Source organism: Geotrypetes seraphini, chromosome 9 (genome assembly GCF_902459505.1).
Source record: "Geotrypetes seraphini chromosome 9, aGeoSer1.1, whole genome shotgun sequence".
NCBI lineage: Eukaryota > Metazoa > Chordata > Amphibia > Gymnophiona > Dermophiidae > Geotrypetes > Geotrypetes seraphini.
In genome coordinates, this window is record NC_047092.1 from 168,182,685 (window position 1) to 168,205,608 (window position 22,924).

A 22,924-nucleotide genomic window follows, 5' to 3' on the forward strand; every position below is an offset into this window, starting at 1 on the left:
GACGGCACCGACGGAGCCCCGGTACGGACAATTTTAGAGTGATCTCACTCTAAGAACTTTTAGAAAGTTCTAGCTCGGCCGCACCGCGCACGCGCGAGTGCCTTCCCGCCCGACAGAGGCGCGCGGTCCCTCAGTTAGTATAAGCCAGCTAAGAAGCCAACCCGGGGAGGTGGGTGGGACGCAAGAATATCTGCCTGCTGTCCCTGGATAACACCTGTTACGGTAAGTAACTGTGCTTTATCCCAGGACAAGCAGGCAGCTATTCTTGACTGATGGGTGACCTCCAAGCTAACAAAAAGAGGGATGGAGGGAAGGTTGGCCATTAGGAAAACAAATTTTGCAAAACAGATTGGCCGAAGTGACCATCCCTTCTGGAGAACGTATCCAGACAATAATGAGATGTAAAAGTGTGAACTGAGGACCAAGTAGCAGCCTTGCAGATTTCCTCAATAGGAGTGGAACGGAGGAAAGCTACAGATGCTGCCATTGCTCTGACTTTATGGGCTGTGACAGAACCTTCCAGTGTCAGTCCGGTCTGAGCATAACAGAATGAAATGCACGCTGCAAGCCAATTAGACAACGTACGTTTAGAAACAGGACGTCCCAATTTATTCGGATCAAAGGACAGAAAGAGTTGGGGAACTGATCTGTGGGGTTTCGTACGCTGCAGATAGTAAGCAAGAGCCCTTTTACAATCCAAAGTATGCAGAGCTTGTTCCCCAGAATGAGAATGAGGTTTTGGAAAGAAAACAGGTAAAACAATGGATTGGTTGAGATGAAATTCAGAAACAACCTTGGGGAGAAACTTTGGATGTGTACGCAGAACCACCTTGTCATGGTGAAAAACCGTAAAAGGTGGATCTGCAACCAGTGCATGAAGCTCACTGACCCTCCTGGCAGAGGTAATGGCAATAAGAAAAAGCACCTTCCAAGTGAGAAATTTGAAAGGAGAGGTAGCTAAAGGTTCAAATGGAGGTTTCATTAAAGCGGAAAGAACCACATTGAGATCCCAGATAACCGGAGGGGCTTTAAGAGGTGGTTTCACATTGAAAAGCCCACGCATGAACCTGGATACCAGGGGATGAGCTGAAAGAAGTTTTCCATGGACTGGCTCATGAAAAGCTGCAATGGCACTGAGGTGGACCCTGATGGAAGAGGACTTCAGGCCGGAATCAGACAAAGAAAGAAGATAATCCAACAACGTCTCCACCGCTAGGGAAGTGGGATCAAGATGATGAAGAAGACACCAGGAAGAAAACCTCGTCCACTTTTGATGGTAACATTGTAGAGTGGCTGGTTTCCTGGAGGCATCCAGAATGGAACGAACGGGCTGAGACAAAAGAGTATCAGTCGAGTTCAGCCCGAGAGATACCAAGCCATCAGGTGTAGAGACTGGAGGTTGGGATGCAGAAGGGTTCCCTGCTGTTGCGTAAGCAGAGAAGGAAACAGAGGAAGAAGAAAAGGTTCCCTGGAACTGAGTTGAAGTAGAAGGGAGAACCAATGTTGCCTGGGCCACCTCGGAGCAATCAGAATCATGGTGGCTCGTTCCCTCTTGAGCTTGAACAAGGTTCTCAACATGAGAGGTAGAGGAGGGAAGGCGTACAGGAACAGATTCGACCAGTCGAGGAGAAAAGCATCTGCTGTGAGACGGTGTGGAGAGTAAAGTCTTGAGCAGAAACGGGGCAGCTGGTGATTGTGAGGAGCTGCAAAGAGGTCTATCTGAGGAGTGCCCCATTGAGTGAAGATAGACTGTAGAGTTACAGGGTCGAGTGTCCACTCGTGAGGCTGGAGAATTCTGCTGAGTTTGTCCGCTAATGAATTCTGTTTCCCCTGAATGTAAATAGCTTTCAGGAAGAGATGATGATCTATGGCCCAATTCCAGATCTTCTGGGCTTCCTGGCATAACAGGCGAGAGCCTGTCCCACCCTGTTTGTTGATGTAGTACATCGCAACCTGATTGTCTGTGCACAACAGAAGGACCTGAGGAAAGAGAAGGTGTTGAAAGGCCTTGAGGGCGTAAAACATCGCTCTGAGTTCCAGGAAATTGATTTGATGCTTCTTTTCCTGGGCTGACCAAAGACCCTGAGTCTGGAACTCGTTCAAGTGAGCTCCCCATGCGTACAGAGAGGCGTCGGTGGTGATGACTAGTTGATGAGGAGGCTGATGGAACAGAAGACCTCTGGATAGATTTGAGGATACCAACCACCATTGCAGAGACTGACGAAGAGATGATGTCACAGATATGTGTCGTGAGCAAGAGTCCGACGCTTGGGACCACTGGGTCGCAAGGGTCCATTGAGGAGTGCGCAGGTGAAGACGGGCATGAGGTGTGACATGAACTGTGGATGCCATGTGTCCCAAGAGCACCATCATTTGTCTTGCTGAGATGGACGGCAGAGGAAGTACCTGGTGACATAGAGACTGAAGGGTCTGAAGCCGATTGGATGGCAGGAAAGCTCTCATGAGGAGTGTGTCCAGGATCGCTCCAATGAATTGAAGTCTCTGAGTGGGAATGATATGAGATTTGGGTAGATTGATCTCGAATCCCAGAAGTTGCAGAAACTGGATGGTTTGGTTGGTGGCCAGAAGGACCGCTTGGGCAGAAGTGTCTTTGATCAACCAATCGTCCAGGTAAGGAAATACCTGCAGGTGGTGAGAGCGCAGAAAAGCCGCCACCACAATGAGACATTTGGTGAATACCCTTGGAGATGAGGCAAGACCGAAGGGCAGCACCTTGTACTGGTAATGACAATGATTGATCATGAATCGGAGATATGGTCTTGAGGTTACATTGATCGGTATGTGAGTGTAAGCCTCTTTGAGATCGAGGGAGCATAGCCAGTCGTTTTGATTTAGAAGGGGATAAAGTATGGCTAAAGAAAGCATCTTGAATTTTTCTTTTACTAGATGAATGTTGAGATCGCGAAGGTCCAGGATGGGTCTGAGATCTCCTGTCTTTTTGGGAACTAGAAAGTAACGGGAGTAGAATCCCTGCCCCTTTTGATCTAGAGGAACTTCCTCTATAGCGTTCAGAAGGAGGAGGGATTGGACCTCCTGAATAAGGAGGGCTGATTGAGGACTGTTCAAAGCAGACTCTTTTGGCAGGCTTTGAGGTGGGAGAGTCTGAAAGTTGAGAGAGTAGCCGTGGCGGATGATGTTGAGGACCCATTGGTCCGAAGTGATTACTTCCCACCGGCTGAAGAACAGAGAAAGTCGACCTCCTATTGGTTGAGGCAGGAGAACAGGAACAGGGATACTGGCTATACTGCGGAGAAAGAAGTCAAAAGGGCTGTGACTTCTGCTGAGGCGGTTGTTTCGCAGGTTGCTGCTGTTGCTGCTGTCGGGGAGGCTGACGTTGCTGTTGCCTCTGACGTCGAGGTTGTTGAGCAGTGGTAGGCAATGGACGGGCTGTGAAACGGCGTTGATAAGCCGATTGCTGCCTGTATGGTCTCGGTGGAGGAGGCTTCTTTTTATTCTTGAGCAGGGTATCCCAGCGCGTCTCATGAGCCGAGAGCTTTTGGGTGGTAGAGTCCATGGAATCCCCAAAGAGCTCATCCCCTAGGCATGGGGCGTTGGCTAACCGATCTTGATGGTTAACATCAAGCTCGGATACCCGAAGCCAGGCCAAACGGCGCATAGCCACCGACATAGCTGTCGCTCTGGATGTAAGTTCAAAGGTGTCATATATGGACCTAACCATAAACTTACGAAGTTGGAATAGAGACGACAAGCAGGAGTGAAAAGATGGATGTTTTCTTGAAGGAAGATACTTCTCGAAGGAAGCCATGGTGGTAAGGAGATGCTTTAAATAAAAAGAAAAATGAAAAGCATAATTACTAGCTCTATTTGCTAACATAGCGTTTTGGTAGAGCCTCTTACCGAATTTATCCATGGCCCTTCCTTCTCTGCCAGGAGGGACAGATGCATATACACTGGCTCCTGAAGTCTTTTTAAGGGTGGATTCGACAAATAAGGATTCGTGTGGAAGTTGAGGCTTGTCGAACCCAGGAATGGGAATTACCTTGTATAGAGAATCCAGTTTACGTGGGGCCCCTGGAACAGTTAAAGGAGTCTCTAAATTTTTATAGAAAGTTTCCCTCAAGATGTCATGAAGGGGAAGCTTCAAAAATTCCTTTGGAGGCTGATCAAAATCAAGGGCATCCAAAAAAGCTTTAGACTTTTTGGATTCAGCCTCCAAAGGAATGGATAAAGACTCACACATCTCTTTCAAGAAATTGGAGAAAGAGGAAGTAGTCTGCTTGGAGGATGGGTCAGGGAGAGCCGAATCCTCCTCCTCTGAGGAACATTCTCCTTCAGAAAGAAAGGGTTCCTCTGAGTCCCCCCACAGATCAGGGTCTCTGACATGGGAAGAATGGTCCCGAGACTCAGGTGTCGATGTTTGCATGTGTCGGGTTTTGCGTACCGACTTACCCGACCTCATCGATACCGAGTCAGGCGATGTTATCGGTCGCACCGGTGCCGAAGTCTGTACCGATTGATGGTGAGCTGTCGGCTCCGGTGCAAGGACTGGCATCGATACCGATGAAGTTAGGTGAAGCGGTACCGAGACAGTAGAAGCAGGTAAGACAGGTTCGACAACCGGTACCGACACGGGTTGATGTACAACCGGTACCGATGGCTCGGTGCGGACTGGCACCGGAAGGTTCGGTGTCATTATAGCAGGAAGGAGTCGTTCTAATTGCTCCTTAAGCTGCACATGAAGGATGGCCGTAATGCGGTCATCGAGGGATGGCACCGGTACCGCTTTTTTCTTCTGCGGTACCTGCGGTGCCGCTCTACGCCCCGGAGATGAGGAGCCCGATGTCGAGGGACTCACCTCAATAGGGGCGGAGCGCTTCCGCTGGCGTCTAACCGGCGGCAGGACTGGGCTCACTGCACTCGAGGCCGGAAGACGTTCCAGCGGGGAAGGCTTCTTAGCCGGCTTACCTGACTGTTGGGATGCCGGTGTGGAATCACGCGGCGTCGAAGACGAGGGTGCCGACTGAAGCGGTGCCGAAGCCGGAGTCGAAGGAACGGGGTCGGACATCTCGGCACCGAATAACAAACGCTGTTGAATTAAGCGATTTTTTAATGTTCTTTTCTTTAAAGTAGCACAGCGGGTGCAAGAAGAGGCCTGATGCTCAGGACCCAAACACTGCAAGCACCAGTTGTGTGGGTCCGTGAGAGATATAGGCCTAGCACACCGCTGGCACTTTTTAAAACCCGGTTGAGGGGGCATGAAAGGGAAAACGGCTTCCGCCAAATCGAAGGCCGAGGCTTCGATGGTGGCAGAAGGCCCCGCCGGGGAAAAACCGAAATTGAAGAAAAAAGAAGTTTTTTTTTTTTTTTTTTACCAAAATAAAAGTAAAGTAATAAAAGAAAGTAATAAAGTCAAAAGTTTACGCGAGCGGGAAGGCAAGTTATAAAAAAATTTCAACAACCGTTGAAAACGCGTCTTCTTAGCTCCGCGGAAACTAAGAAACTGAGGGACCGCGCGCCTCTGTCGGGCGGGAAGGCACTCGCGCGTGCGCGGTGCGGCCGAGCTAGAACTTTCTAAAAGTTCTTAGAGTGAGATCACTCTAAAATTGTCCGTACCGGGGCTCCGTCGGTGCCGTCACCCATCAGTCAAGAATAGCTGCCTGCTTGTCCTGGGATAAAGCAGTGTTTTTCAAACTTTTTACACCTATGGACCGGCAGAAATAAAATAATTATTCTGTGGACTGGCATCAGTCCATGGACCGGCGGTTGAAGAACACTGGGCTAAGTTGTGGGCCAGACCCCGCCCATCACTACCCAATGTCCACCCCAGACCCCGTCCCCATAATAGTACTAATTGCACCTTGCACGTCCCATGCCTCATCTGGAAGCCAAGGCTTCCGGTTCAGGCACAGGATGCCCTTAGGAGCCACTGCCTGTGGCTTTGTGCACTGAATCAGTTAGGAAGAGGGAGCTGGCTCGAAGATAATGCCGCACCGATTGCACCGTGGACCGGCAGTTGAAGAACACTGTTTTGGGCCTGATGCACATGCTGCTGGCCCTGTGGACCAGCAGGAAATTTCTGTGGACTGGCACTGGTCCATGGACCGGTGATTGAAGAACACTGCATTAAAGAGCTTAAGTGCTTGTAATACTTGAATTGATTTGTTTCTTTGTAGCCATGTGATTAATACCATGTAACAGAATAACTTATAAAGCTTAACAGTAAAATAGCTTATAAAACTTACTGCAGACACGATCATGTTTCGCCAGAAAGGCTGTTTCAAGGCGCACTCCCCCCATTTCAATATACTCATATTCAGAGTGAAGAGACACGGTGGAAAGTCATTCTAAACGGCATGGTCCAATGAGTGTCACCTCTGAAGTCCTTATAAATATGGAATAAGTGAATTTTGTCTGGCAATAACAAGACTTTGATATAATTGTTACAACTGTTTTGAATAAGCATTTTTTTGAAATTTATTTATGTATGTATGTATGTATGCATGCATGCATGCATGCTGACTAGTGCTGCCCGATTCAGGAAAAAAAATTTTGATTCAATTCTATTCAGCCTATTGAATTGGTTTTTCGATTCGATTCAATTTTCCTGCTCAATTGGGTGTTTTTTCAAACATCCTGGTACGTTTATTTTATAGCCTCTTCATCCCCTTTGCCTTCTCCTAACCACACTGGCGCTGTGGTGTAAACAAAATAAACAAACAAAAAAGACTTTTCCTCTCTTTGTTAAATCCTAGCTCACGTTTGCGGTCTAACACATACATACTTCAGGTACATAGGAGGATGGGGAAATACATGGAAGGACAAGAAGCTATATTGCACTGATGGGCTACATATTACTACAGCAGGAAAAAGAAACCTTGCAGAGAAATTTAGACAATATTTTTCTAGGCATTTAAACTAGAAAGTGGGGGTGGTGTATGTACGAAGGACAATTATAGAGACCACCCCCGGCAAAAGAAAAGATGTGATAGTAGTAAAGGCTGCAACATAAGCAATATCAGCAACTCATTTCTTAGTATTGCAACGGAAAGTGAAACGACACAAAAATCCATACGAAAAAGGAGATTATCGCTGGAAAGCGATGACCACAAATGCTCGCAGTCTAAGCAACAAAGTTCATGATCTGCAAGCCCTGATATTAGAGGCAGATCTAGATATTGTTGCTATCACAGAGACATGGTTCAGTGAATCACATGGATGGGATGCAAACATACCAGGATATAATCTTTTTAGGAAGGACAGAGATGATCATAAAGGTGGAGGAGTAGCTCTCTATGTAAAGATCAATATCCAAGCGACCGAAATGCAAGGGACCTGGGGAGAGGAAGAAGCGATATGGATTGCTCTGAAAAGAGAAGATGGAACTTCTATCTACGTGGGTGTAGTCTACAGACCTCTGACTCAATCGCAGCAAATTGATTGTGGATATCCAAAAGTTTGGAAGGAAAGAGGAGGTTCTGCGGTTGGGAGATTTCAACCTGCCGGATGCGGACTGGAATGTTCCGTCTGCGGAATCGGAAAGAAGTAGGGAGATTGTGGATGCCTTTCAAGAGGCTCTGCTCAGACAAATGGTGACAGAACCCACAAGGGAAAAAGAGATATTGGATCTGGTCCTCACAAATGGAGAGAGTATCTCTAATGTTCGAGTGGGTGCTCACCTGGGTAGTAGCGATCATCAAACGGTTTGGTTTGATATAACGGCTAAAGTGGAGAGCGGCCGCACGATACTTAAAGTCCTAGATTTCAAACGTACGGACTTTAATGCAATGGGAAAGTACCTGAAGAAAGAGCTGTTAGGATGGGAGGACATAAGAGAAGTGGAAAGACAGTGGTCTAAGCTGAAAGGAGCGATAAAAATGGCTACGGACCTTTATGTGAAGAAAATCAATAAAAACAAGAGAAAAAGGAAGCCGATATGGTTCTCCAACCTAGTGGCTGAGAAAATAAAGGCGAAAGAGTTGGCGTTCATGAAATATAAAAAAACCCAAGAAGAGGAGAGCAGAAAGGACTACAGGGTGAAACTGAAAGAAGCCAAGAGAGAGATACGTTTGGCGAAGGCACAGGCGGAAGAACAAATGGCTAAAAATGTAAAAAAGGGAGATAAAAATTTTTTCAGATATATTAGTGAAAGGAGGAAGATAAAAAATGGAATTGCTAGGCTAAAAGATGCTGGGAACAAATATGTGGAGAGTGATGAGGAGAAAGCAAATGTGCTAAACAAATACTTCTGTTCTGTGTTCACAGAAGAAAATCCTGGAGAAGGACCGAGATTGTCTGGCAAAGTTACACGAGAAAATGGAGTAGATTCTGCGCCGTTCACGGAGGAGGGTGTTTATGAGCAACTTGAAAAACTGAAGGTGGACAAAGCGATGGGACCAGACGGGATCCATCCCAGGATACTAAGGGAGCTCAGAGAGGTTCTGGCGAGTCCTATTAAAGACTTGTTCAACAAATCTCTGGAGACGGGAGTGATTCCTGGGGATTGGAAGTCCCTATTCATAAAAATGGTCACAGGGATGAAGCAGGAAACTACAGGCCGGTGAGCCTCACTTCAGTTGTTGGAAAAATAATGGAAGTGTTGCTGAAAGAAAGGATAGTGTATTTCCCTGAATCTAATGGGTTACAGGATCCGAGGCAACATGGCTTTACAAAAGGTAAATCGTGCCAAACGAACCTGATTGAATTTTTTGATTGGGTGATCAGAGAGCTGGGTCGAGGACATATGCTAGATGTAATTTACTTGGATTTCAGCAAAGCCTTTGATACAGTTCCTCATAGGAGGCTGTTGAACAAACTTGAAGGGCTGAAGTTAGGACCCAAAGTGGTGAACTGGGTCAGAAACTGGCTGTCGGACAGACGCCAGAGGGTGGTGGTTAATGGAAGTCGCTCGAAGGAAGGAAAGGTGACTAGTGGAGTCCCTCAGGGTTCGGTGCTGGGTCCAATCCTGTTCAATATGTATGTAAGTGACATTGCTGAAGGGTTAGAAGGAAAAGTGTGCCTTTTTGCAGATGATACCAAGATTTGTAACAGAGTAGACACCGAAGAGGGAGTGGAGAATATGAAAAAGGATCTGCAAAAGTTAGAGGAATGGTCTAATGCCTGGCAACTAAAATTCAATGCAAAGAAATGCAGAGTAATGCATTTGGGGATTAATAATAGGAAGGAACCGTATATGCTGGGAGGAGAGAAGCTGATATGCACGGATGGGGAGAGGGACCTTGGGGTGATAGTGTCCGAAGATCTAAAGGCGAAAAAACAGTGTGACAAGGCAGTGGCTGCTGCCAGAAGGATTCTGGGCTGTATAAAGAGAGGCGTAGTCAGTAGAAGGAAGAAGGTGTTGATGCCCCTGTACAGGTCATTGGTGAGGCCCCACTTGGAGTATTGTGTTCAGTTTTGGAGACCTTATCTGGAGAAAGACGTAAGAAGACTTGAGGCGGTCCAGAGGAGGGCGACGAAAATGATAGGAGGCTTGCGCCAGAAGACATATGAGGAGAGACTGGAAGCCCTGAATATGTATACCCTAGAGGAAAGGAGAGACAGGGGAGATATGATTCAGACGTTCAAATACTTAAAGGGTATTAACGTAGAACAAAATCTTTTCCAGAGAAAGGAAAATGGTAAAACCAGAGGACATAATTTGAGGTTGAGGGGTGGTAGATTCAGGGGCAATGTTAGGAAATTCTACTTTACGGAGAGGGTGGTGGATGCCTGGAATGCGCTCCCGAGAGAGGTGGTGGAGAGTAAAACTGTGACTGAGTTCAAAGAAGCGTGGGATGAACACAGAAGATTTAGAATCAGAAAATAATATTAAATATTGAACTAGGCCAGTTACTGGGCAGACTTGCACGGTCTGTGTCTGTGTATGGCCGTTTGGTGGAGGATGGGCAGGGGAGGGCTTCAATGGCTGGGAGGGTGTAGATGGGCTGGAGTAAGTCTTAACAGAGATTTCGGCAGTTGGAACCCAAGCATAGTACCGGGTAAAGCTTTGGATTCTTGCCCACAAATAGCTAAGAAGAAAAAAAAAAAAAAAATTTAAATTGAATCAGGTTGGGCAGACTGGATGGACCATTCGGGTCTTTATCTGCCGTCATCTACTATGTTACTATGTTATGTTAACACCAGCTCTGGCAGGATACACGTTTCAAATCTGACATATTGTAATCACAAAACAGAAAATAAAATTAGTTTTTCTACCTTTTGTTGTCTGATCATTATTCAAATCTTGTTGGTCCCAGGCTCTGGTTGTCTTCTGATAACTTGCTTGCCAGGGTCTCCTTCTTTCTCCGTGCTAACCATCCATCTGCCATCTCCGTCCTCCCCTTCCGTTTCCCTTCCCTCCCCCAGAGGTCTGGCATCTTTTTTTTTTCATCTCCATCCACAGATCCACCTTTTCTTAACTACCCTTTCATCCAGCATCTCTCCCTCCTTCCCCACCGCCCCAGGGTCCACAATCTCTCCCTTTCTTTTCCCAACTACCCTCCTATCCAGTATCTCTATCCCTTCCTCCACACCATCCCTTGTGTCCAACTTCTCTCCCTTTCTGTTTCTTCCCTCCCTATATCCCATTGTCCATCATCTCTCTACCCTCTCCTCTATTTTTAGACCCATTATTTCTTCCCCCCCAAAGTCCGTCATATGCACGTCTCTTTGAAACCCCCCCTTCCCTCCCTCCCTCCGTGTACTTCTACACCAGGGCCCCTTCCCCGAAGGCCTGTCTCCCCACCCCCTGAAGACTTGTTCCCCCCCTTAAAGGCTTGTTCCCCCTGAAGGCCTATGCCACCATCCCTGACCTGTCCCCCCCTTAAAGGCCTGTCTCCCCCTTAAAGGCCTGTCCCCCCCTTGAAGGCTTGTCCCCCCTGAAGGCTTGCCTGTCCCCCCTGAAGGCCTATGCCACCATCCCTGTCCTGTCCCCCTTTTGAAGGCCTGTCCCCCCCTTAAAGGCCTGTCCCCACCCCCCTTAAAGGCCTGCACCCAAGGCTTGTCCCACCCTGAAGGACTGCGCACCCCCCCCCCAGGGAAGGCCTCCGTGTTCCCCTTGGCCTCCCCACACCGTTTACATTCTAAGTGAAGCCTGCAGAGCAAATCGCGGTACTAACGTATTTGCAAACTGCTTTGAGCTGTTTCCTCTGCTGCGGTCCCACCCCTCCTCTGACATCAGAGGCAGGATTGCAGCGGAGGAAACAGCCTCGAAGCAGTTTTTAAAGACGCTAGTACTACGATCTGCTCTGCAGGCTTCACCTAGAAGGTAAAAAGTACAGGGAGGCCAGGGGGGAAGCCAGACGCCAGGGTGGAAACCGGACGCCGGGGGGGGGGTGAAGCCAACAGCAGCACTTCCCAACTGACCCTCCCTCCTCGCCCTCTAAAGCAGGTGCGGCAGCGGCCGGCCAACAAGAGCAGCACTGCCGCTCCTGCTTTAGGAGGCGAGGGTCCGAATCGGGAAGCCGATTTTTTGGTGTTTTAAATCGATTTGAATCGATTCACCCGAAGTGAATCGGTGAACTGATTCGAATCGTGAATCGGGCAGCACTAATGCTGACATCATGTGCATATGTTCCAAGTTTGTGCATAACACCAATAAATGTACTATTTTAAAAAACACACATTTGTTTTCTTCAGAGTAGGTGTAAATACTGTATTTGTGTGAGAATTAGTGTATTATTACAGATAGTTTGGCATGCATATTTTATAAAAGGTAGAAGTAAATATGGTATCTACTATAATTTCATATATACTGGAAGTTCATATATACTGGAAGTAGATACATTAAATAGATTTAAACACCGCTTCCATAAAAGTCTAAATAGAAAGATTGGACCATCAGATTGTTACTTCAGTAAACCTTCTGTATTCACTACGCAATGTTGTATCACAAATCAGTCTTTGGTCCTTTTTCATTTTTTAAGTACTTTAAAATAAATTTAAAGTTTTCAAAGAATAGTGAAAACATTTATCTTAAAACTCTGTGGTATGAATATTCAAGCACCTATGTTGCCTTTACAAAGCAAACACTATTTTGGAATTCTGACATAGATACACTGTTATAAAACTACTCACCTCAAGAATAAAGCCTGTCTCAAAAGCAATATAATAAAAAATAATTTGTCTTGAGCAAAACAAATTTGAAGTTAGTCACAAACTATAAGGGAGGGGGGGAAGAGAAAAAACACATACTAATTAATATACCTTGCATCTGGTCTTTGAATATCTTCAGTCTGATCTTTCCTGAAGAAGTCTGCATTGAAAATACATAAAATCTTTCAAGAGGATAGTGCCTCATTTACTACTGTAGTATCAATTATCTAAGACACCATTTGCCTTGTAACAATATTTTTTTTCACTGATGTAGTGTTACCAAGATTTTCAGAAACCTTTTAACAAAGGGCTAGATGCACTATAGTCAGTTGGTAATACCAACTGGATCGCTGTTGACCGATTGTGGACCAGCGATCAATGCGCTACCAAGTTTGCATGCAAATGATTTGCACAGAGGTGCAAATCATTTGCATATAAACCCAACATATCAATCGCTCAGTGAACGATTGACACATGCACAGAGCACTAACAGCAGTGACAGGAGAAGCAGCCTCCTGTCACTGCTGTTAGGGCTTCTTTTTTTTTTTAGTGGCACAGATGTTGTGAATGTGTAACGCACACACACACACACAATCTGCCCCATTAAAAAAAAAAAGGAAAAAGGCCCCCCGTACTGATGGCCCTCCCAAATTATCCCCACACACACACACACAAACCGGCACCTCGAACCCCCCACAGCAGCAAAAATGGCAGGAGGGATGCCTACTCGCTCCTGCCTAGCCGAAGACCCCTGTGCTCTGCCCCCACCCAATCCTGGACTCCCGTGCCACCACTCCCCCCCAACCACCCCTCCCCTTCCTCCTGAAAAAAAAAGGCAGGAGGGATGCCCACTCACTCCTGCCACCGGATACAGTGAAGAACATATTAAAAAATTTACTTAAGTGAAAGTAAAAAAGTTACTGCCTAATGTACCCCCTTTTATCAAGCTGCACTGCCAAGCAGTGTAAACTAAATGCCAAGTCGCCTAGTCTATTCCTACAAGCGGCTCATCAGCGCAGCTTGATAAAAGAGAGGAATAATATTTAAGTAAAAAGTAAAAGTACCATAACTACATTGAATGTAAAGAAGAACGTAAGAACATAAGAATAGCCTTAAGCCCAGTAGTCTGTTCTCATGGTGGCTAATCCAGGTGCCTAGTACCTGGCCAAAACCCAAGGAGTAGCAACATTCCATGATACCTATTCAGGGCAAGGAGTGGCTTCCCCAATGTCTTTCTCAAATAAGAACATAAGAATAGCCTTACTGGGTCAGACTAGTGGTCCAATAAGAACATAAGAATAGCCTTACAGGGTCAGACCAGTGGTCCAATAAGAATACCCTTCCTGGGTCAGACCAATGGTCTATATCATTAATGTTTTTATCCCAATAACTTTACTGATTTACAATTCAATCCACTTTGACAGCCATATTCAAAATTTAGTTTTACTAAGAGCACTCATGCGAGTGTGCTTGCGACTCATTAAAATCTGCAAAGCTAAAAAGATGTTCAATAACTGCACTAGGAGGAAATGGATTTTCAGTCTGATGGAAAAGATCCTTCAAATCAGGCCAGGAAGTAATAATACTGATGTCTTCTGACCTGGTCTGCAGGTATTGATCAAGGGAATCTTTGTCTGAAAAACTTGACTTCTGTATAGTAAAGAATACTTTATCATCGTCATTGTCATTATCAAGAGCAGGGAAATAAAGTAAAGCTAGGAAGTCCTGATTCTCCAACTTTTTTTTTTTTTTTGGTGGAGGGAGCACTAAGAAAATAAAGCAAACATTTTCTTTATTCAGAAAACAAAACAGCTATTATCTATATTTTTTATTATACTGTGCGGCAGAGTTAGGTCCAGGGAGGAGTGTGAGGACCTGCAAAGGGACCTGGAGAAGCTGGAGGACTGGGCAGACAAATGGCAAATGCGCTTCAATGTGGAAAAATGCAAGGTCATGCATATAGGGAAAAAGAACCCGTTGTTCAACTACAAAATGGGGGGGGCATTGTTGGGAGACAGCAGACTTGAGAGAGACTTGGGTGTGCTGGTGGATGCATCACTGAAGCCATCTGCACAGTGCGCAGCAGCCTCGAAAAAAGTCAACAGGATGCTGGGCATCATAAAGAGGGGCATCATAACCAGGACGCGGGAAGTCATCATGCCATTGTATCGAGCGATGGTGCGTCCGCATCTGGAATACTGCGTTCAGTATTGGTCGCCATACCTCAAGAAGGACATGGCGGTGCTTGAGAGAGTCCAAAGGAGAGCGACAAAACTGGTAAGAGGGCTGGAACACTACCCATACGCCGAGAGGTTGGATAGGCTGGGGCTCTTCTCCCTGGAAAAAAGGAGGCTCAGGGGAGATATGATAGAGACCTTCAAGATCATGAGGGGCATAGAGAGGGTGGATAGGGACAGATTCTTCAGACTGAAGGGGACAACAGGTATGAGGGGGCACTCGGAGAAACTGAAGGGAGATAGGTTCAAAACAAATGCAAGGAAGTTTTTTTTCACCCAGAGGGTCGTGGACACTTGGAATGCACTGCCGGAGGAAGTGGTCGGGCAGAGTACGGTACAGGGATTCAAACAGGGATTGGACGGATTCCTGAGGGATAAAGGGATCGTGGGATACTGAGAGAAGTATCCAGGAAATAAGTATAGAATCCCGACCAGGTCGTGCATGTGCAAAACCGGAGGGTTAGGACTTCGATGGGAAGATAGGACTTCAATGGGAAACCAGGGTGGCAAGGGGGCCCCTTCTGGTGATTCAGACAGGTGACCTGTTTGGGCCGCCGCGGGAGCGGACTGCTGGGCATGATGGACCTATGGTCTGACCCGGCGGAGGCACTGCTTATGTTCTTATGTTCTGTTATTTATTCATTTATTTTTTATTTTTTTTATAAGTCTTTATTGGGTTGTTTTTTTTAACTGCCAAAAAATGCAATATAAAACACATACAAGTATAGATTTCTAACCAGCTTAAACTTAAGCAGCTGCATGTATTACTTTAATATATATTATTCTCTGTCTAGCCATTATATATTTCATTCTCACCTCCTTTTACTAAGGCACGCTAGCCGATTTAGCACGTGCTAAATGCCAACGCGTCCATAGAATATAATGGTCGCGTTAGCATTTAGCATGCACTAATATTTAGCGCGCGTTAAATCGGCCAGCGCGCCTTAGTAAAAAGACCCCCTCTGTTTGTATGCCAACAAAAAAAATGAATATGTATATGCAATAACAAGAACACCTGCATATTGTAGCATTAAGTTAGCCCAAAACCATGTATGCGGTTGGTTTACATTTTAAAAAACAATTCCATAGGACCAAGTTAATGCTTAAAACTTGTATTCCTACACACTACATACTTTCTTACCTTCCCAGCATTTTCCTTATTTTGTATTCGTGCTTGATTTTGATTACTCACACTGGCTGCTGATCCAGATTTCCAGTGATAGACATTTGATCGCCTAAAATGCATAACAAAAGCAACAAGATCTCAAATTGTTTTCTGACACTGAAAACATATTGATGCTTTCTTTTTTATATTGAAACACGAGATCTCCTATCCAAATATTAAGTTATAAATACATGCTCTGGAACTTTTTCATTATATATTTTCCAAAAATGTTCTTTATGTTTCTATAGCTTATAAATGCACTTGGACACAGAGGAAAAAAAGATTAAGGAAGCTAAATGCTAGGATTTTGGGGGGAGGACGACAAACCTAACACATTTGTGACTAGCTTTGAGAAGGAAATATAGCTCTTTAAAGTTTGTCATATGCATTGTATACTAGTCCAAAAGAAAGATACTACCTGCAACTTGTTTATTGGCCTTTATTTCTGGGTACCTTTTGTAGAAACCTCCATATTATATTCTATATCACAACTTACAAATATCAATGGCAAATATTTTCATTTTGGATTCTAAATAATATATGATTTATAAGATGAATCTAAGACTATGTCAATTTCCCAGAGCTTTATAGGTCCTTTTACTAAGGTATGGTAGCCAATTTAGCACGAACTAAACGCTAATGCATCCATAGACTATAATGGGCGCATTAGCGTGTGCTAAATCGATTAGCGTGCGCTAAAACGGCTAACGCACCTTAGTAAAAGAGGAGGTTAGTATCCATGACTATGATGTTATCCACGTATCTAATTTAGAAAAGATTGTTCACGCATAACCAAAACAGAACAAAATGTTTTCTAAATCACAAACTGCTACCCATGGCTCTTTGTAAGTATTCTTGTTAATTCCTGCTATTTAATCTACAGGAGTGTCTATCAAACTGTGTTTTCCAAAGAGATTCCGAGCTTGCCACAAGAGATTCCAGAATTGTACTTTATTTTAAAAAATTCCCTTCAGAAGTATACATTAGAATAGATGACTTATATGTTGCGTACACAAGATTCTGTCAATGGTATGAGTGTCTGTGTGCCTAAGGATACAACCCCCTAGACAAGCACCATTGCTTGATGTGATTGGTCCTTGAAAACTAATGGCAAGTAATTTTATTTTTTATGCAGTAGTTATCCTAACTTGAGCAACAAAGCAATCAAGGCTTTGTTACCATTTCAATCTTCTTATCTTTGCAAACTTGGATTTTCAGCTCCAAAATGACTACAGATGGTGGATGATGTTTGTTTACAATCGAGCCACATTTTGAGTTAATTTGCACTCAAAAACAAGCACATCCATTGCAATTCTATTCTATCTACTTTAGTTTCATCATTGTTACCATAGCTCATGCATAGCTTAAAGAACTTGCAAATTTAATTTTTTGTTGGTTTTGCAATTTTATAATTTCAATTATAATGTGCCACAAAAAACATTTGCTCCAATTAGTATGCCGCAAAAATAAATTTGCTCCATTTAGTGTGCCGGAGCTAATAAAAGATTGAGAAACACTGATCTATAGCAATCCAACTTACTTGTGCAGTACTTTTTCAAACACTTATAATGGACAGCAGCATGGTCCATTAAATCAGTTTTTTTATAAACATTCTGATACATCCTATTTTATACATGTCTTCTTTAATCTATAAAGGAGTATCTCAAAAGGGGTTGAACATTATGGAATTCACTACTAAAAGATAGGTCGCACCTCTTGAGATTCTTTAAGAGTGTCATCCAGGCCCTGATCTGCAAAGCCATGGAAGCCCTGGTCAAACCCATGGCCACAACCAAGGAACTCAGTGAGGAAGCACATATATCAGACTTCCTTACAAGACCAAAAGAGACTGATAATAAGCCCCTTAATCTATAGATTCAAGCTCTGTCTCTTGTCCATATGGAGGCATATTCTGAATTTCTTTCCAAGAAGATCAAAAACACACACTGAATTATATTGTGTACTGTCACCATTGCCTAATCTTCTTAACAGACCTAACTTGGGAGAACCACCAATAGTTTTAAAGAATGTCCCTCAAGCTTGCCCCTAGTCTAAAGTCACAAAATTTGTATCCTCTGCTTCTGGCAAAGGAAGCCAACATTATACTTTATGTGGGCCAACCCGTAATATTCTCCTATGGAACAGGCCTTAGGGCACATGTGGCCCCAGAGCCTCTCAACTGTCCACTAAACACCTTCCATTTCTGTGGAGAATGCCCAAGTTTGAAGATAGTCTACAGATGCACCCTGGATCCAATGTCAGAGTGAGTTATGAAGCAGAGCCAGCACTGGTCCTAGAGATTCCCACAAACATAAAAGATAAAGATCTTCCAAGATAGCCATAAAATTCATTTTCCTTGAAATGTTTTACTGCAGATACAGTGCTATTGTCACCAGCAAGCTCAATATTTGAACTGTTCCATTTTCCTTCAGCTTCCTCTTTCTGATCTGAGGACTGAATGTGGATTTGGTTTTCTTTTCTGGGAATTTTTTCCTGTTTTGCTTCATGGTACCTTTGTTTTCTGTTGAGAGCTACTCTTGAAATATGTAAATTTAAAATTCTTATAAATCAAAATAAAAACAAATTATTTAGGATGTGTCCCCTTGATGGGGACATCAGTAACAATGGTGGGGGGTAGCATCAACAGCCAAAGAAAGCAGACACAACAGACATCAAGAAGATCAAAGGAACCCAGTATAGGGTTGATAATAGCAAAGCTTCTGCCCAAAATCTGTCTCCTCTGCCCATAACTCATCCAGATTACACAAAACCTTGAACAACACTTTAGACTTGTATATATCAAAATATATATTTGCCTGAGTGTAAAGTAACATTACAGCAAGAACAGCAGGTTCTACATTAACTGTACAGTAAATTTGGGCCAAAGAAACTGACATTAACCATCAAATGGGCTTTATGATACTTAAATAAATAGGTTGATCTACTGCATTTCAGGATTTATTTTTTTTTTTAAATAAAAAGAATACATAATTTTTTAATGTAAATATTTAAGTTGGCCTTACTCTCTCTCTTCTTTTTCTCTACTCATACTTCGACGTAGTTGTAACAGTTTCTCTTCCATTTCCTGGTTTTCTAGCTCTAGTTGTACAGTTTCCAATCGCAGTTCTCTTAATTGCCTGCAGAATTTAAAAGTCTAATCAGTAATAATAATTTTTTTTTAATCTATAGTATGACAAATCAGTAAGAATGTTTGGACTTGTTGCCTTCAGTGTTACTTATTTAAAAGTCATGTGCTGGGGTTGTTCTTTAAGTCCACTTGGACGTACTGATATAAAAGTTAACAAAAATAACTGTGTGTGATATCTTTTTATTGGACTAATTAAATGCATTTCTGACAAGTTTTCAAAAGATTTATTCCATTTACCATGTTAAGGGAAAAGGATCTGACTACTGCAAAAGATACTGACTAAATATACAAGTAAATCACAGGAAGCACTATAATAATGATGTAAAATAAGTCTGTGTAGTTGGGGATAGGGGAGAAAGAGGGGTGATGTGTTTGAATGGAAATAAAACTGCCAAATGCAAACAACATAACTATGTCTGGGAATAGGTGAGCAAATTTATTTCCCTATTAAGGGCTTTATGTAATAAACTTGATGTAATAAGCGTTGTATTAGAGCATTGCACTAAGCTTGAATGCAAAGCATTCTAATGCACATACTTTTTTAAAAATTACTAACAATGCAGTAAACTAACGGCACATAAAAAGCATGCATTCAAAAACAGTATATACTGCCACTTTAATATGTAGTAAAACTGTCTCCCTTCCTGTCAAGTGCATGAGCAGAGACCGACTGGGTCATGCACTGACAGGAAAGATGACAGTGGAAAAAAGAAGTCCTGCTGGACTCACCACCCCCATCATAACAATTTCAGGATCCTTACAGGACACCCAGCACAGGAAAACCTTCAGAGTGTCTCCATGATGCTGGATCCCCCCCAGGACCAATAATACTTACCATGGTTTGGGAAGGCTTTCAGGAGCATCCCTCTCACTGCCTCTCAAACAGCCATAAAAGGTAATGACCCATGGTGCCCCAGATCTGATAGGCCTGAAGTAGGGGGTGGCTACAAGGCCCACAGGCCTTGAGGCCTCTGTGGTGAGGTACTGCACCACCTCATATGAACCTTAATCCATCTAATAGTATACCCAATTTTGACAAATTAACTGGTAGAAAACACGCTGTGTTTTGTCTTTTTCTCCCGAGGCAGCTGAATGTAGCAAAACAAGGATGAGACCTGGATTTGATTTCTGCCACTGGCCGGGAGTGCTGAGGGAAGCTGCATAAGGACTGTTGGACTTTGTTTCATTTTTTCAGGAGGATGTATTAGAGGCGTCAGATGAAACAATGGTGCTCCACTGAAAACTGAGAATACGAGTGAAGTACACTGAAGATTCAAATTGCAGTCCCGAATGAGGATTACAAATAGATATGTTTTTTTGAAGGATGTCCTTTTTAAGCAGTTAAGTGCTTGGCTTGTGTATGTGTGTGTGTAATGTGAGGATGATATGTAGTGTGTATTACTACATTTCTAGACACTTAGGTGCATAGTTCTTTAATTTAAATAAGTCTCTACACCTGGCGGTTTCTCAGTTTTTTTTCTTCCAGTGCAGTTTTTTCCGTGGGAACCGCCGGCTGTAAGAGGAGCCAATGATTGAAGCAGGGCAGCTTAACTGCTGCATGATTCAGCTTAATAGCTGTATGATACTGGGGGTCTGGTGTTACTACCGTTCCTCCTGTGCTGAGGCTCGCTTGTGTTAAAGTGGTTATCTATGCAGTGTCTAGTTAATTTGTCAAAATTGGGTATATGTATATTAGAGTATATTGACAAGTTTGCCTTGAGTGTTTTGCAAGTTACCTGATCCATCTATTCCAGACTGTTACTTCAGCCCTGCACGGAAGCAAATATCCTGTGCTAAAATAAAAATAATTCAAGACAACTGGACTCATTCTCCCCTACCCCACCACCCCCCCATTAAAAATAAGTCTGTTCCCAAATCAGTGGGTTTCCATGCAGGCTGACTGAGCTAGTCTTTAGTGCAATGGTTTTACTGCAGATTTTCTGTGCTAAAAACTTTGCTGACTCGGGATTAAAGCTAGCACGAGAAAATCAAACCACTGTGCTAAAGGATAGTACAGCTTATTACATAGGGCCCCTAAGAGTTAGGTTTCTTCGTTGTAAAGTTTCAAATGTCTGATATTCTTGGATAGTTCTGGTTTTATTTGCGTACCCTAATCAGGAGGTCGCCAATAAAGTCATCTGGCCCAGAAAAATAAAATTATGATTCAACAAGCCTCTACCTTGCTCTTCTTTGTGACATACTGCATACAAAAAGCAAGGCAGCATCTCAGTAAAAGAGCATTTTGCAGGGTTGGAACCTTAGGATTGGTATGCTAATTACAAGGCCATTTTCATCTGTTGATATGCCCCATGATATATGCTAACTGGCCAACATTTTCAGTGATTTTTTTATTGGCTATCATATGTTTAAGATCAAGCGGAAATACTTTGTTTTGAAGGTGAATTCCCCTTATCCGTTCTTTTGATGCTCTGGCCACCTGTCCTCTCCAATGGGTTTTCCAAACCAGAACAATCTTTGAATCTGCTTAATCTTTAATTACTTGATTGTAGTTTTTCATGTTAATTGCTGTGAGTATGAGTGCTTAGTGACGCTTGCTCAAGTTTAGGAACAATACCCAAAACATCACTTGGCAGTTTTTGTCTTTTGATCCCTTTTTTATGTGCTTGGTTTGTTACTTAGGGCTCCTTTTACGAAGCCACGTTAGCGGCTTTATTGCATGCACCTTTTTAGAATGCGCTAACCCCTGCACTAGCCAAAAACCTACCGCCTGCTCAAGAGGAAGTGGTAACTGCTAACACAGCCGGCAAATTAGCGCGCACTATTACGCACGTTAAACCACTAACGCGGCTTCGTAAAAGGAGCCCTTAGTTATTTTTTTATGAAACTACATAATATGCTTTTGTTATTGATTTTTATAGCATTTTAGTTCTTTATTGAAAATAATCACAGAATTAAAGATAATGCACTTACTTTGCTTTTAATTTTGCTGCATATCCACTTTTGGAACCAGGGCATGTTATAAAGTCACTGGTGTTCATAGTTTTTTTTAAAGTATATGTCTCAGAAACTTGAAAAATTTATTCTGGCAAACTGTATAAAGCATAGATCATCTGTTCAACTGAAAAAAGAAAAGGACAAATCTGTACAAATAAATATATCTTCAGGTTAAGAAGTTAAAGAGAAACATCTTCAGAGTAAAATACAACTACATCACATGCAATCCCACTATATATAATAAGCTGTATTTTGGATCGGCCACTGTGGATGTGCAGCTTGCATATATTGCGTTGCACACTAGCCAGTCCATGTGCTACTAGCACCATTGAGAGAGACCAGAGTGTAGGAAAAATAAGAGATGCTAATCAATTTAGCGCATGCTAAATGCAAAGATGCCCATTATTCCTATGGGCATCTTAGTGTTTAGCGCATACTAAATCAGTTAGTGCCCCTTGATGAAATCTCCCCTTAGTGGTGGCATAGTGGAGAATGGTAAACAGTATGTCTATATACTAAAGATAGACCAAGTCAAGAGGCGATATCTTTTAAATGGACTAGCAAGGCACAGTTTTGATTAACTTAACTATGGGGTCCTTTGACTAAGGCACGCTAATATTTAACGCACGCTAAATCGGCTAGCGCGCCTTAGTATAAGGCCCAGTATACTTCTTCTCCAAATCAGTGTAAATTGAGCTAAGGTGATGCTGCCTGAATATACAAATAAACTGTTGGTTGTACTATATTGAAGCAATTTCCTTAGCTCATTTGCCATGCCATAATTCTTCAAAATAAATCATGAATATGTTATTAGTTCAATAAACATTGCCTACAACTTCGTTGGTTGATCTTTACTCTTCTAAATTATTCAATGCCATGCATATTACCAAACTAGAAACTAGCCTTTTTGAAATTAGCTACTAACCTACAATACAGTATATAATTACTGGTTTATATTCTTTTCAAAATGTCAAGCTAAGTAATGCTGTAGTGAAGATACATTGCATGAATGCCAAATGTAATCAGCTTGCCAAAATCCACACCATAATATATGTATAATTTGAGATTCATCATTCAGCCTGCTGCAATCTGAACTAAATTGTTTTTAAAAATTCATAAATTTGTATCAAGGTCTAAATTTTGGCTGCTCTTTTTTTCTTCTGAAAAATTCACCCAACATATCCATAAAACTTTGAAATACCAATCATTTGTATGTGAAAATATAGAGTGAAAATGCATCAAGGTTATCTGCCTTTCAGATAAAATATATTCTGTTGGCACTACCAATTACCAAGAGCAGGTATCAATAGAAGCTTAATGACTAATCACCCTATCCAAAAATAGATG

At 43.1% G+C, this 22,924-nt stretch overlaps 1 protein-coding gene across 6 annotated transcripts in view; it reads right to left on the bottom strand.

Moving 5' to 3' along the window:
- The window catches only part of ZBBX (zinc finger B-box domain containing), a 172,473-nt gene that overhangs the window by 145,218 nt on the left and 4,331 nt on the right, over positions 1 to 22,924 (bottom strand). For 4 of the 6 annotated variants that reach the window (XM_033958619.1, XM_033958622.1, XM_033958620.1 and 1 more), the window contains exons 2-5: positions 21,554 to 21,701; positions 18,498 to 18,611; positions 15,451 to 15,544; positions 12,184 to 12,232 (exon numbers count right to left, since the gene is read on the bottom strand). In XM_033958619.1, the coding sequence (XP_033814510.1) occupies positions 12,184 to 12,232; positions 15,451 to 15,544; positions 18,498 to 18,611; positions 21,554 to 21,621 (325 nt within the window). In that variant the 5' untranslated portion in view covers positions 21,622 to 21,701. Of the gene's footprint in view, positions 1 to 12,183; positions 12,233 to 15,450; positions 15,545 to 18,497; positions 18,612 to 21,553; positions 21,724 to 22,924 lie in introns of all 6 variants that reach the window. The other 2 variants (XM_033958618.1, XM_033958621.1) reach the window with 2 other exon arrangements.